Raw genomic sequence first — 16,047 nt, 5'->3', positions numbered from 1 at the left:
CACAGTTTGTGTAATATAAATTAGTTTATCCCATTCTCCCCTTTATAATCATTTTTTCATTTTGAAGTTGATCCTTTAGAACTTCAGTTAATGGCAGAAAGAATTTAACTGACAAAAAGACTCATCAGTATATTTTCCTTTTTAATTTGACTGTAGTTTATTTGAAATCTTATTGTCAAATACATTGTGTAGCATCTGTCTTCCAATTCTAACACTGATATCCTTATATTTCCTAATATATCTTGTCCTTAGTTTTTTTTACTGTATGTTTTTCTGTTTTTGTTTTGTAGCCCCATACACACACACACTTAGTAGCCGTTATATCTTTCAATAGTGCTTTTAATTACTTTTTTACATTCTGCTTCTAGAATTTCAGTTTTATACATGTTAAATTTTTCTCATGGCCCATTGTTTTTATAACCTATAGCTTTTTCTATTCCATAGACTTACCTCATTTTGTTTCAGTTGAGAAATTTTGCAACTTGGAGTTTGATAATTTTCTCTCAATATTGAAATTATACTCTCTAAATGCATAGAATTATACTCTCCTCTGCAAAGAATTCTTAAGTTCACTTATTTTAATTTGTAATTGTTTAAAATGGTTTGGGGTTTCTTTCTATAGTTTCCAGATGCTTTTGAAAAAATCTCCAATTTTTTCTTATTTCTACATTAATCATAGTTACTTTAAGCATATGTCTAACATACAGTGATAATACTAGACTTTAAGATTATGGGTCACTTTAATGCAAACAGGGACTGGGATGACTCACATTTGGGCTTCATTCCCGGTAGGAAATGATCTATTCTGACTTGAAGCTTACTTTAGGCTTCTAAGTGGAAAACTGGACGTTCCTCAGGTCTTCACCTCGGCTGCCCATAGAGTTGGACAGTGTTCAGCCATTTGTGGGTCACTGCAGTGCTCTTCCCAGCTCGTCCGCTTTTTAGTGACTGTATACAATAATGGCAGAAATCCGAGGACAGTATTGCCCCAGAGTTCCTTGGTTTTTCCTCCATCCTTAATCTTGGCTTATTAGTATTTCTTCTTAAAATCACTCCGTGGAGAATTTGATAAAATAATTGTCATACGTTTATAGTTTTGCCACTAGGAGGGAATGAATGAAGCATGCAGATTTCCATTACAGCTAGTGTAATATTTTTGCTTATGTTCTGAGTGACTGATGACATGCTGTCATTTATGTTTAGTTCCTGTTACTTGATCTGTGTGCAGTGTATCTGCATGCAGGTCTTGTGCTATGTGATCTACACTGAATTCAAAGAATTTCTTTGTCTAATACTAGACAAAGAAATCCATTCTTTTTCTTTTTTTCGGTTTTTGCTTTCATTAACATGCTTGTGGAACAGTCCTCATGAGGAGCTGGTAGATGCACATCGCACATCTTAATTCATTTTCTTCCCCTTCACCCTCCCTCTCTCCTTCCTCCTTCACTCTCTTGGTCCTTCTCCCATTTGTAAAAGATCTATCTACCATACTGTCTTAATCCTTTTATCTTTGCACCTTCAAAGTAATTTTTCAAGTTTATCTTCTAATTGACCCTGCAGTCTTTTGCCTGTACTATAAATTGACTATGCTATTCTTCTATTTCGTTTTCATCACATAGAAATGTGTCTTATTTCAACAAATTTAATTTGTTCACTTGTCAAGTCTGTAATATTTATAGTATCATGCTTCTTTTCTTGTGTTTTTGGTTCTACTTGATAAATCTTTAGGCATCTTTATATAAACTTCAATGATTGATACTCTTCATTTCTGATGCTTTCTGAAACTCAACTTGTTATTTATGGTAGTCTTTGGATCTTCCTATTTGTAAATTAATGTTCATATCATTCTTAAAATTTAATTTGCTAGGGCTGGGGATGTAGCTCAGGGGCACTATTGCCTGTCGGGCAAGCACGAGATTCTGAGTTTGATTCCTGGTACCAAAAAAAAAGAAAAAAAAGAAAAAACAAAAAGTTAAACTGATAGCATATTTGCATGCAGGTCTTGTGCTATGTGATGTCCACTGAATGACTGGCTCTCCAAAGGATTTCTTTCTCTAGTATTAGGTGCCTCAGAAGTAGTACAGCTTTAGTATTTCAATTAAATAATTCTTAAAACATAGAAGAAATATACACTTGAACACCAAAACCTAATGTTGACCCTCAACTGAGGGTTCTTCTGCTCAGTTTGACCTGAAATCAGGAATAGACTAAACGCAGCAATATTAGTGTGAAAAGATCTGAAGTTACAATGTCAGAAGCTATCGGTTCTTAGAGTTAATAGTCTTTCTTGCTACTTGGAGATAGCAGTTGGTGGGTTTTGGGGCCAGCAGTCATTAGTGTCATCCATTTTAGTATCAAAAGTCAGATTACTTTCTTTGAAATACAAATCTTGTCAGTGTCAAATCTAGTCAAAATGTATCACCTAAAAAAGAATCTACTGGGATTTATGCAGCAGTGTAAAGAAGAATGGCGCACAGAGAGATGGAATGGAGGTATTGCAAAGTTCCTTATATAGAGAAACAAAAGTGCTTACACATTTGCAGTGTGGGACTTTCTGTTTAGGCATGCACATGAGAGTGACTCCTTGAGACTGGACTGAGGATGTTGCAGATCAGCTGTGAGATGGGGTCACTTGGGAAAGACTCATGACCTTAGCTTTCCACAGTCAAAGGGAAGATGAGGAGAGGCTTTGGGGCATCCGATATACCCAATGCTGGCTGCAAGGCATTTCAGACAGTATCCACACAAGAAAATGAAGCTCCTTTTGGGGAGTGTTGAACCTTACCCTGCTCTTCACTATCAAAGCACGACCTGCTGGTTACAAATTATCAGGGAAGAGGGATTTTTTAATCTATGCGTAGGGAGAGAGGAGTATATTTTACCTGTGCAAAAGGGGGAATTTGTTACCAGTTTTGTACTTTGTAAAAAAGTTTGTTCAAGAGAATGCATATCAACTCAGGTGCACCTCCTAAGATGTTGCACCTTTTCGTGACACTGCATAGGAATTAGAGAAACCGTGTGAACAAAAATAACATCAGTTTTCATTTTTCTTAAGACTGGTTATTTCCTCTTCTGGTTTGTCATCTTTTTATTTTAGAACCCATTTTATTTAAAGGAAAAATATGCTAACATAAAACTTCAAAACACATTAATCAAGGGCAACAGTGGTACATGCAGTGAACATTACCATCCCGAATCATTCGCCTAGAATACAAAGCGTCTGCTTACAGCTGCCTGAAAAATATCAGCACGAACTTTCTCTTCACGGAACTCAAAGATGGCTCAATATTTTTATTAGCAAAATTTCCACTTTATCTACAAGTAATAAGTATGTCTATTCTCTGTATTCCAACACAAAATATATTTTCTGCATTCCCAAAGATTGTGGTAGTGTTTTGTTAATAGAATTGTCTTTTCCATTGTATAGATTGCATGCTTCAAGAAATAATTATCTTTTTGCTTTTGTCTAGAATGTTTCCTCCCATCCACCACCTTTATTTTCCCCCCGCATCAGTGTAGCAGTTGACAGTGTTGATACGATTGTGTTGGTACTTGCTTGGGGATTGGAGTATCCAAATCCTGGGTGCTGCATAGGTCATGGGAGCAGAGCTGTGGAGTCCTCTCTGGATCCTCACCCTTCATCTGTGTTCCTTGTACCATTTCCTGCCTCAAAGAGCTTCTCTGTCCTGTTATTAAAATGTACAATGTCAGTAGATGAATTTTAAACATCTATTTCATATTGCATATGAACATTCTTTGATAATGTTTTTATTATGTTGCAAATTAACCTTAATGTATGCCTTGAAGTTTACTGAAAGGATATAATAAGAAGTTTCTAAATATTATTTTTTGAAAAGTACAGATTTTTTGTTTTGTTTTGGTTTGGTTTTCTTGAGACAGGGTCTGATTGAAGTTACATATGGATTCAAACTCACATATCCTGTTTCCCCACCCTCCAGAGTCGTAGGATTACAGGCATGTGCCACTACATCCTGCTGCATGGAGTGGAATGTGAAAAGAAAGCAATGTGTGTCTTAGTGCTTTCAGGTCACCTTTGATATCTATTATATATGTGACACGGAATCAATTTTAATTACTTTAATTTAAAAAAAGTCTCAGCTTTCAACAAAAATTAATCTTAGCATTATCTTTCTGAGTAACCCCATTTTTATTCCATTAATAATGTTTTGTCTTCTAAAAATAGTTTCCGCTTTCCGCAACTTGATCTTTATATGAAGCATATTATGCTTCAGAATCATCATATGCGAAGCCACATCATGACCTGGTGTCAAGATAACTCTTCCTGTCACTGGTCTCTTCCTTAAAGAGTTGCATCTGTAACCAGGTGCAGAATTCAAATAGGCTTTTATTTAAGCATGAAAGTTCCATTACCATTTATTTTTTTGAAAATTAATTTACTTTTCTTGTGCTTATTTTTACCTAATTTTTTAATTCATTCACATTATTCTCTTTATTTCTTACCTGATAAGATTATTGTGAAATGTGATATTGATTTTTTGGTGTCAATTTAGGACATAACTTACAAATGGGTCATTAGTGATAATTACCTCATTAAAATATATTTTTCGATGTAGCAAGATATTTCTTCTTTGTAATTTTATTACATGGATACATGAATAGTTCCAGTTATCAAGGCAAGAATTGTAAAGAATGGTTGATGTATGATAGCAATCACATACTGTGATATAAAATACTGTGACATAAAATACTGTGAGAGCACATGCAGGGAGTTCGAGTGTTCCTCATGCAGCTGTGAGCCAGTTGGCCAGCAATAGTATACTCAGCATTATACATAACCTGCTAATTGATGCAGCTTTCTGTGGATCCTCCCATTACACATGTGCTTTATGTTTTATAGATTTCATTTTCTGCTTTTTTTCCCAGTCTAATCCTCTTCATGCCAAGAGTCCAGTTCTTACCTGCCTTGAATGGGAGTTTTAATATAACATTTACATTATAAAGCATTATGAAAATGATGTGTGAAATGAATATTATTAACATAGGCGAAATATGCCAGCTTATATATACTTTTCATAGTAATTCAATTATTGTAAAATACAAATAGATTTGCAAAGGTTTGAATTTTGTTTACTACTCTTAATCTGCTTATGAACTCAAAAATCTGTGAGCATTCTCTGTAGTATTAATTAGATTGTCAGCTTTGGTAGATTGATTTTTATACTAGTAAATATCAAAAAACAGTAAGTGTCTATCTAAATATTTTCTAAAATGTATACAATTTTAAAGTTTTGTGCATTATTCCTCTTTGTAATATTGTGATTTTTTGCTTAGAAATAATTGAACATATTTAAATAATAATTAAACATATTTAATAGGTCATTGTCCTTCTTAGCTATTTTTGAGTGGAAACCTCCATGCTTTGTTTTTTGCAGTTCATAAAAAAATTGTTTTCAGAAGCTCAGTCTTATAATGTCACATTATCAACACTCTTGTTTACATGTTAAAACAGGAAGTTTTGAACATAAAAATGGTACTTGTGGAACATTCCTGTACATTTTTTCAGTTTATTGTATATCAGATAAATTTATTTAGCATTGGACGTCAAGTAATTAAATATTCAATAAATATTTTAAAATAAGTGATACAGAATTCAAGTAATGGATTATATTCTGCTACTTATGAATGAATTTTCATTATGGAAGTGTATAACACAGATGCGTTAGTTTTCTTTACACAAAGCATTTTTTAAAATTTATTTCTGACAATGGTATAAAGAGACTATACAAAAATGATGTTTCTGCGTTAATCAATACATTGGTAATTTCATAAATAATAGCTTATATCATCCTGACAGAGTGCCTCATTTTCGTACAGAAGATAATGCACTCTCAAGTGAAAAAAATTGATACATATGATGTGAGATCAAAGGTTCCTTGTGTTAGGTAAGTGTGGTGATTTTGTTTGCTGATGAATAGAGAACATAAAGTGCATAAGTCAGAGATGACACAGGTTGGTACAGGTTCGAAACCGGAACTTATCTATGTAACAGGTAACAACATCAATATGCAGAAAATCACCAGTTTGAAGCCTCCCTTACAAACTATTTCATTTGCTGTGCAGCTCTGCGGGCCCATGCCCACTAAAAGAGGTCACCAGATGCAGCTTTGATATTGTATAAAAAATTTATTCTCTTACCAAGAGCTACACATAATCCGTTTTCCAGGGGGAAATGTTAGATTTTTAAATTATGTTCATACTTTTCCTGATGATCAAATGTTATGTTTCATTATCAGGTCCAAAGTGGTATCCTTCTCGAATTGGGCTACAGCTGGAATGTGGTAAGAATCAATTTTCAGTGATCAGTGTGTTGAATTTAGAATCCCTTTTCTATCATGAATAGCAGACGTTCATCATTTGTTACAGACTTATTTGATCTTCTCAAGAAGGTAGTGCTTCGTTTTTACAGCTGATAAAGTTAGTATCAAAGGGGTGATACAAATTTTCTGTCTCTGAGTCTCACAGGCAACTTCTAAACAAACATCCTTTTTTTCTCCAAACTGCTGAGCCATTATTCTCCTGCTTTTTAATATATTTTCAAGGATAATACTTGTCTCTTTAACTGGTTTTAATCATGCTCCTGCTATAAAGCAAAAACAGTGAACATGGAAAAGTGTTATATCTGCTGTTATACCTCAGATTTCTAGAAATTATAAATTTTATTGTTTTAGAAATGTATAATAGATATCCTCAAAAATTAATCCTATTTAAGAATTATCATTGTTGATTTTACATCAACTTGGTATTAAATTTGGAATTTGTAATTTTAATGGAAACTCTGAGTAAACACATTTTCTTTTTTATTTGTCTTTTATTTTCTTCCTTTCCTTTTATTTTTCACTGAGGGGAACAATCACAATTTTTTTTCAATCACAATTCTTAGCAACTGTCAATCTGTGGGAGGCACTTGACAATATAATTCAATTTTTAAATTTTCCATTATATAAAAAACTGAATTTTTAGGGTGTTTGTTAATATTTAGGCTGCCTGCTCTCATATATTTTTGAAAGTTTAAAAATGATTCTATTAAATTTCTTGAAATTTTGTTCTCATTATTTTCATTAACAGTCAGTCATTCAGGAATACTGAATCACTGAAAAATGAAACTGGAATCCAGAACATTTAAGAAGTCACAGTTTTCCATTACAAGGATTGAATCCAAGGCTTACATCCCCAGCTCCTCTCTCTCTGTCTGTCTGTCTCTGTCTGTCTGTCTCTCTCTGTCTCTGTGTCTGTGTCTCTGTCTCTCTCTCTCTCTCTCTCTCTCTCTCTCTCCCTCTGTCTCTCTCTCTCTGCTGCCATGGTCTTCCTAGATTGTTATGGTGTTCAGGTTTGAACTGGAAATCCACTCGTCTCAGCCACAGAGAGATTGGATTACAAACCTGATCCACAACACCCAACTAGAAGTCATACATTTGATCATCTCAAAGTCTTTCTTACTGAAAGATGTCGGTTTTCCACTTGAGTGGAATTTAGGCGAGAAAAATCACTGTCTTATTGTTCTGTCCATGGATCCTCATACATGCATGAAATGAAATAGTTGTGAGTTTTCAGATCATGACTCAGTACAAAGAAAGCCCACAAAGAATGCATTTGGCATCGATGTTAAATATAACTCCTATTTGACAGCACTATAAGGGGTTGAAAGATTTGTTACTTCAATTCTAGGTGGACTTTACTTTTTTGTTACATTTATTTACTTGTTCAAGTGTGCCAGAATGTGATTAGAGAAAAGAACAAACATTTTCTTGAAACTTAGATAAAAGTATGGTGATGCATTTAGTAAATGAGTCAAATAACTTAATAAAGGAAGATATAAAGCATTTATTCAGATAAACACAGAATTCTAAACTTGTTTCATCTATTGACCTATCTATAGTTTTCATTTGTAAGGTAAATCTGATAAAGATTAAAATCCTTTCAAATTTTAAATTACATTATGGTGATAAAGTATGCAATCATTGACCTCTCTTTTCATCACTGGTTCCAAATAATACATAAAGCTTTATTCACAGTGTTCATGCTAAAGCATCACAGCTTCAACAAATTCTTAGGTTTAGGATTATGCAGCACAAAGCCTAGTTCATTCTTGCAAACAACTATACAAAGTGAGGCTTGAGCTAATTTGGGCAAGAAAGTTGAGAACCTTAACAGGGCCAAGTATGTTTTAAAGAGTAAACAGGAGTTCTAGGTTGTATTTCTCTTGGTTTCACATATTTCTCACCATTTGGAAATGCACAAATTCTTGGAAAACTGTGAACATGAATCTGATTCCTGAGTCTGAGAATTGCATGATTCATAATACATCTGGATTTTTTTCTTTCAAAATAATATATTGATCAGAGATCACATTTTAAAAATGACATTGATGAACTCTTCCTTGAAATGAGAAAGAGTGATAAAGGAATGGAAACCAATCTCTCCAAGGGGACCAACAAATGTGCATTGGAAAGCTTTCTCCAAAGCAAGGTGGACTAATCTGTCAAAATTTCCTTCCCCTGCTAACACTTCCTTACATGTGATTGCCGTGTTTTATGGATAGTTAGGATATAATATTTACAGTATTTCCTTGATCCATGTTAGTGTTGCACACATGTTAGTGATGCACACTACTACAAATTTAACACAGATTTACCACAGTCCCTTTGATTAGGCTGAATTGGCGTTATGGCTGAATTCACTGCTCATGATGTAAGGAGACTGCTGCAACCCCTTCCTGAAACTCCTATCTTCTTTCATGTTAGTGGAATAACTTGCATTTTTTAATGCTTGTATTTTTTGTTTCCTTTATGCAGTTGTCTGACAAGGGTCCTTTGTTGTCCTGTGAGATGTCAGCTCCGCTCTACGAGGCCACCTACATTCTTCAAAGCTGGCCTTCTCTGTCTTCAGGCTGAGGGTGCAGTGACACAATCTTTTTAATACAGAGAATCTCTGAAGTGTTCTGTTTCTTCACACTTCTCAGAGACTATAAGATCTCATATGATCAGGTCAGATCCATCTAGATAATCATTAAAAAAAAATCTGTGCAGCATAACCTAACCAAAAAAAATAATAATGTAGCCTATCATTGCTAGAATCCCACATTATACAGAGGCCAGGAATTTTAGTGTCTAATAAATCCACAACCACATTCATCTCTTTAGCCAAAAGTACCTACAGAATTGCATATATTGCTATGCTCATCTAAATCATCTATCTATTCAAAGTGGATTCATCAAATTAACATCTTTAATATAGCAAAGCACAATCATACACATATACATATTTATTTTACTTTAAATTATCTCCTCTTATAGATATAGTTTCTCATATTCTAAAAACCATCCCATGAGAGACACTAATTAACAGTTTAACAGGTTTTTTTTGAGAAATTAGACTATGACACCTTCATATGACAAGAATAATATATAACAAAGTGACCTAAACTAAAATTGAATAATAATAATAACACTGCATCTAAGAAATTAATTCACTTTTGTACATGTAGCTCTATGTAATTATCTTTCTTTTTGCAGAGTCTATGTTTATTTCAATAAAACAAAATATATTTAGATTAGCTTACTGAGGATTATATCACCTTTTTTGCAATACTTTTGCTGTTGTAAATAATGCTCAAAGTGACTTTGTTCTGTATCTTCCCATACACCCAGTACAGACATGTCTTCTCTTTGTCTTTACTAATGAAATGTTTAATATCTTCCAAGACCTATTTTGTGAGTGGCTCCTTCTCAATCACCTTTACTCTGTCTTCTCACTTGCTGAGATGTGCTTTAAATGTTAATCTACAGCTGTACCTACCCAGGGAGTTACCTACCAAGTCTTCCTTGAATAACTAATAGATTTTATGCAGTTAACATCGCATACAGCAAAACCCTAAATACTTACTCCCTCACCCTGCTCCTTCTTAGTCTTCATGGCAGTTAATGAAATCATAAGGAATTTAAGTACTTGGAGCAAAACTCTAGAAACTGCTTTATGTTCCTGCAGCCTCTCCACTCCACTCCACCAGTTTTTCAGCAAGTTGAATCTGTGTGTGTTTAAAGATAGCTGCAGCTGATAACATACAATCATTTCTGCCAGGCACACTGCAGTGGAAGTGAGCATCGTCCCCTACTTGATCACTTGCTCTCAGTGTCTCCCCGGTGGGCTCTTTCGCACCGCCTACCTTTCATACAGCATTCAGAGCAGTATGTTAGAATGGTAACTCATGCCGTTCCTGCATGCTTTGGGGTAACCGCTAGATTCCCTCTGTCCTCTAATTTTAACCTTAATGAAACCACTTCAACAAGACCTGAGATTCAGATCTATTCGCATCGAAAGTAATACCATTTAAAAAACTCTGTGCCTTATTTTACTAAGACCTAAAGAATATTGTCTCAACGGAACAGTCAACATTTTGTTTACATAGCATTGGGAAACTTTTGTTCATTTGGAAAACTGCTATCTATGTTTTCTAAAATGGATTGTTCACACTTTATGTTAAATTAATGAAACACTGTGCTCTGTAATTTCCATGTAAATTGAATTATTAGCAGTAACTGTTAACACAGTGAACGATTCCTTATCATTTTCCCTTGGAATTATATTTATAAACATTTTATTGTTATTTTTATTTTAGGTGGGCCCTTCTTGAAGGACTACATCCCTATTCAGAGTATTGCAGCATCTTCAATCGTTACACTGTACTTTACAGACTTGGGTCGCCAAGTCAGCTGGACCACAGTAAGTGGCAATTTCAAATGCAAAGCACGTGCTCCATATTTTGTTTTAATTAATGTATTGACAGACTTGTTCCAGTAAATAAATTCACAATGAAACAGAACAATATGTTTTGAGTTGTATTTTAAGTGTTATGCTTTTAATATGAGCTGTAGTCAAGGTAATGTTGAGAAGTTAAAATAATAAAAATATGTGTTGAATAAAATAAATGAACACTTTTTCTTAAATGTCAATTTAGCTTATGACTGGGTGTCCTTTCCTGCTTCCTCTGTGTCTTATCAGTGGAATAACAATCTCTCTTTTTCTTCTAAACGTCGAGAGGTAGCAAAAGACCTCAGTCTGTTGGGTAGAGGAGGAAAAACAATATTCAATAGAATAATTTTTTAATGGAGAGGAGGGACACTTTAGAAATGTGGGAGTAAAGAAATGAGACTTTCTCTAGAGCATGATGCACATGTTTCTGCTCTTTTGGAGGATAATAAGAGCTCTCAGTGACCAGCTCAGAATGCCAAGGAAGCAGAAAAAGGGCATTGCTCTAAAGGATATGAGTGGCTCAAAATCGTGAAAACCCTTTACAGGTTCACAAATCCTAAACTGCTTACTGGCCATGGAATAAACAAGGAAAAAGCTTTAGCAGTAAGAGCAAACAGGACTTTTAGGAACAGAAGCAGCGAAAGAATTAATGTGAAAAATATTTTGACAATGCTATACAAAGAATATAACATAATTTTGTCAATGAATGTTTTTTACAAAGGGCATTTTTAAAGAGCATTATTTAAATTTGAAAGTTTTTGCTTCCAGTTGCATGCATTCAATATTACAACTTAGCTACACTTAACATTTACTAAATTCTAATGGTTTTGACCAGTCTTAGCTGTCCACATTATTATTTTTCCTACTTTGAATCTTTTCACTTAGAAATAAATAACCAATTTTAACAATTATTAAAATATATTATAATATATGTATTATTGATTCCTGAAAAGAGGAACTCAGATTTAAATTTATAAATACGCATTCCATATTTATTACTTTTTAAAACAATTTTCTCTTTTGAGATATACTTTTCTGTATTTGATTTTGTTCTTTTTTATTGTAATTTACAGTTGTTAAATATTCATTTTATTTACACTGACTATTGAGCTTTGGATTATTAATTTATTGAACTGAAAACTGACCTTATAATGGCTTGAAGTCTTTGAAGTATATTATAATATTTAGTAAACATTTACTGGTTCATGTATTCTGTAGTGTTTAATACTTAGATTTGACCAATACACACCTTGGTTTAGAGCTATTAGATAGATCTATAAAGGTTAAGATGTTCCAGATCTTTGTTTCCTCTATTTGTGGTGAATGAGATTTCCGTTTACAGAAATTTGTGCCAGTCTGAGCAGCGTTAACTGTGAGTTGATTAGATATCTCTGGCTGCTTCATTCAGATGAGCACTGAGAGGAAAAGCGAAATTCTATGACAAGTGTACCAGAAAATTATACTCTGTGTGAAAGGAAATCTATTTAAGTGACAAAAATAATTTGGAAATACCTGTGTATTTTTAAATCAAACTAAATCCATACATTCTTTTGCTCTAAATGCATCAGTCCTGTTAAATGCTGACATTATGTACATTAGATTATAATCATGCCCACTTTATAGAAATTAAATTGTGATTACAATGTTTCATTTTATAAGATAAAACATTTTAATATTTATACAACATTAGAATGTATTTATATAATCATTTTGTAAATTTTTAAACTAATTTAACAAGGTCAAAGTTAAGATTTTTTCCTAAATATATAATGTCTTCACTATGTAAGACTGAATAACATTTTTGCTTTACTAAAAGATGAGTTTAAATGTTCACATGATAACATAATGATTCTCATAATACAAAATATTAAATAAAGATCTAGAGTTTCACCATTTTTGTATTCTTCTGACAATAAAAGGGAAGAGGTAGAGGGAGAGAGAGAAAGAAAGAAAGAGAGAGAGAGAGACAGAAACAGAGAGACAGAGACAGAGACAGAGACAGAGACAGAGATAGAGACAGAGACAGAGACACAGCTCTAATTTCCCTTGAATAAATTCACACATTGGATTTTGAACCAAATGTCTGTCATGTTACCCATATATATTTATTCCCTAATGTGAGACAGTCACCAATCGGTTCTCCATCTCTGTAATTCTGTTGTGTGGAGAATACTTAAAATTTAAAATAAAACATTTGTATTTATTGTTCTCAAAGTATTGTAGTCTGGACTTCCATTTTGGTTGCTGCATGTTTTAATACTTGATGTCTTTTCATTTGTTTGTTTGTTGATTTATTTATTTTCTCAATACCTGGAATTAAACTCAAGATCTTGTGCTTGAATTGTAGGCACTCGTGCCACTGGGCTGTATCCCTCACCTTGTCTTTTTATTTTTGAGTACAGTAGTATTAAAAGTCATGATAATTAAGTTCATTTGATCATGTACCATTTGAGATACATTTGATGGTTCTTGGTAATTTATGACAAATGAACCTGCAATAAACATCTGTTTATTGGTATTTAACTACATAATTTTCCCATAGTTTTCCTCCACAGAAGGAAAGAACCTAGGACACTACATCTAGGACATTACATCTGCTAGGCAAGGGCTCTATTCCAGAGCCATAACAGCAGGCCAAGTTTTAAATTATCGAGGACACACTGCTAAGTTCTGCGTATATTCTAAATACACGTGCTAGGTTTTTATGGAGTATGTATATAAAATTTGTTTATTTTAATGAGAATACAGAAAAGAAAAAATATATAAGACAAACAAAAACTGCTACAACAAAAAAAAAAACCCAAAATATAAAAATATAGGTTTTCAAAACAGGATGACAGGAATTTAAAAATGGTTACTACACTGTATATTGTTATCTTCTAAAGATTTGTTTATATTACTAGATCTAGACATGCAAAATTGATGAAAATATATGAATGTTAACTGTTCTTTTCCATGAACTAATAGAATTAGTAGTATAATCATTTTAGCTATCTGTGTACACACACACACACACACACACACACACACACACACACATATATAAAACTTTCTATACACACACACACACACACACACACACACATGTGTTTTATCTTTTATCTCTTCCCTTCCTTTTCTCCTTGCCCCATCACAGCTTTTTTTTTTCCTTTAAATGATCTCTTACCTTTTCACAATGTCTATTATACATTCTGGATCTTATTCATTCGGTTTCTTACATTAAGGAGACAATATGGTATTTATGTGAATCTGATTTATTTCACTTATAAGTATGCTCTCAACTCTCATCCATATACCTATAAAAGTCTTGACTCGATCCTTTTTTATAGTTAAGAAGTACTCAGTTATATAAAAATTCCATATATTTTTATCCATTCCTCAGTTGATAAACATTTGAGTTGTTTCCAAGACTTGGCTATTACAAACTGTGCAGTTATTAACATGAATGCACGTATATCACTGTGGGGTGATGTTTTCAGTTCTTCTAGGAAAATGCCCAGAATAGGGGTAGATGGATCAAATGGAACCTCTCATTCTCACTTTTTGAGGAACCTATGCACTGTTTTCCACAGTGGTTGTACCAGTATACGGTCCTAACTAAATGCAGAAATATTCATTTTTCCTCACAGCCTATCCAGCATTGATTTCTTGATCTTAGCCATTCTTTTTTAAAGTGTGGTGGAATTTCAACATTGTTTTAGCTTACATTTCTCTAGTGACCAGCAATGCTGAGAAGTTTTTCATGTATTTATTTGCCATTTGTATATCCTCATCCATGAACTGTGTATTCATTTCAGATGCTCATTTTTTGATTGAAGAACTCAATTTTCTTCCAAATTTTATATGTTCTAGACGAAAATGTTCTGTCTTAGGGACTCTTGGGAAAGATTTTTCCCAATCTGTGGGATTTTTTGTATTCTGTGGGTGATTTCTTTTGATGTGCAGAATTTTTTTTTTAATAATGAGATCTCGATTGCTGATTCTTTGAAGTACTGCCCATGATGCTTGGTTTTTGTTCATGATCTTTGTGCCTTCATCTATGTCTTCAAGATTTCTACCTACTTTGTATTCCAGTAAATTTAGTGTTTTCGTTTTAATATTTAGATATTTGATTCATTTTGACTTTAGTTTAGTAAATGGTGATAGACGTGAGTCTAGATTTTAAGTGTTTAGCATGTGGAAATGAAGTTTATCCAGCACCATTTACTAAAGATGCTATTTTTCTTCCAGTGAACATGTTTGGTTCCTTTGTCAAAGATAAGTTGGCTGAGTGTGGTTGTAGTTGTGTCTGTATCTTTTATTCTGTTCTGTTGATCCTCAGGTCTGTTTTTTGCCAGTATCATGAAATTTATTGCAGTAACTTTGTAGTATAATTTCAGGTCAAGGATTGTGATGCCTCTTGCTTTGTGTTTGTTGCCTAGTATTGCCGTGGTATTCTATACCTTTTCTTACTGAAGATGAATCTTAGGAATGATTTCTCTAGACCTGGGAGTTAAATGGTATTTGGACTGTGATTGCAGTAAATCTGTACAACATTTTTGGGAAACAGCCATTTCCACCATGTTGATTCTCCCAATCTATGAGCAGGGAATAGCTTTCTATTTTCTGAGATACGTTTCAATTTATTTTTTTGAAAGAACTATAATTTTCAATATGCAGATATTTCATTTCTTTAATTAGACTAATTCTTAAGTATTTCATTTTTTGGATGCTGTTGTGAAAGGTGTTGTTTCCCTGGATTTACTCTCAATAACTTTGTTGTTTGTATACAGGAATGCTATTGGTGTTTGCTGACTTTGCATCCATCTACATTGCTGAATTTTCTGAATAAATCTGGTATGCTTCTGGTGAAATTTAGGGGGTCTTCTAGGTAGAGTATCATGTCATTTTCAAATAATAACTTATCCTTTTCCTATCCTTACTTTTTATTCCTCTCTTATCTGATTGCTTTCATTAATGTTTCCAGAATTATACTGAATAGGAGTGGTGATAGTGGACATCCTTGTATTGTTCCTGATTTTAAGTTGGAAACTTTCAGTTTTTGTCCATTTAGTACAGTGTTGGCTGGTGGTTTGTCATATATGACTTTTATCAGATTGCGATAGAGACTCTCTGTCCAATTTTTTGTATGGTTTTATCATGAATGAGTGCTGGATTTTATCAGAGGTTTTTTCTGCACCTTTTGAGATGACCATATGATTTTTTTTTTTTTGCCTTTGGCTTTGTTAATATGGTGTTATAAAATTTTATTTCATG

At 33.4% G+C, this 16,047-nt stretch overlaps 1 protein-coding gene across 2 annotated transcripts in view; it reads left to right on the top strand.

Moving 5' to 3' along the window:
• Tecrl (trans-2,3-enoyl-CoA reductase like) overlaps positions 1-16,047 on the top strand; it is a 103,176-nt gene that overhangs the window by 54,120 nt on the left and 33,009 nt on the right. For both annotated transcript variants that reach the window (XM_003463769.4, XM_063240723.1), the window contains 2 exons: positions 6,276-6,320; positions 10,658-10,761. In XM_003463769.4, the coding sequence (XP_003463817.1) occupies positions 6,276-6,320; positions 10,658-10,761 (149 nt within the window). The remainder of the gene's footprint in view (positions 1-6,275; positions 6,321-10,657; positions 10,762-16,047) is intronic.

This window comes from Cavia porcellus, unplaced genomic scaffold (assembly GCF_034190915.1).
Source record: "Cavia porcellus strain 051 isolate PalLab524CR breed Dunkin Hartley unplaced genomic scaffold, mCavPor4.1 scaffold_30, whole genome shotgun sequence".
In the NCBI taxonomy this organism is placed as follows: Eukaryota; Metazoa; Chordata; class Mammalia; order Rodentia; family Caviidae; genus Cavia; species Cavia porcellus.
The sequence above is the reverse complement of the archived record's forward strand: the minus strand, read 5'-3'. Positions and strand labels throughout refer to the sequence as shown.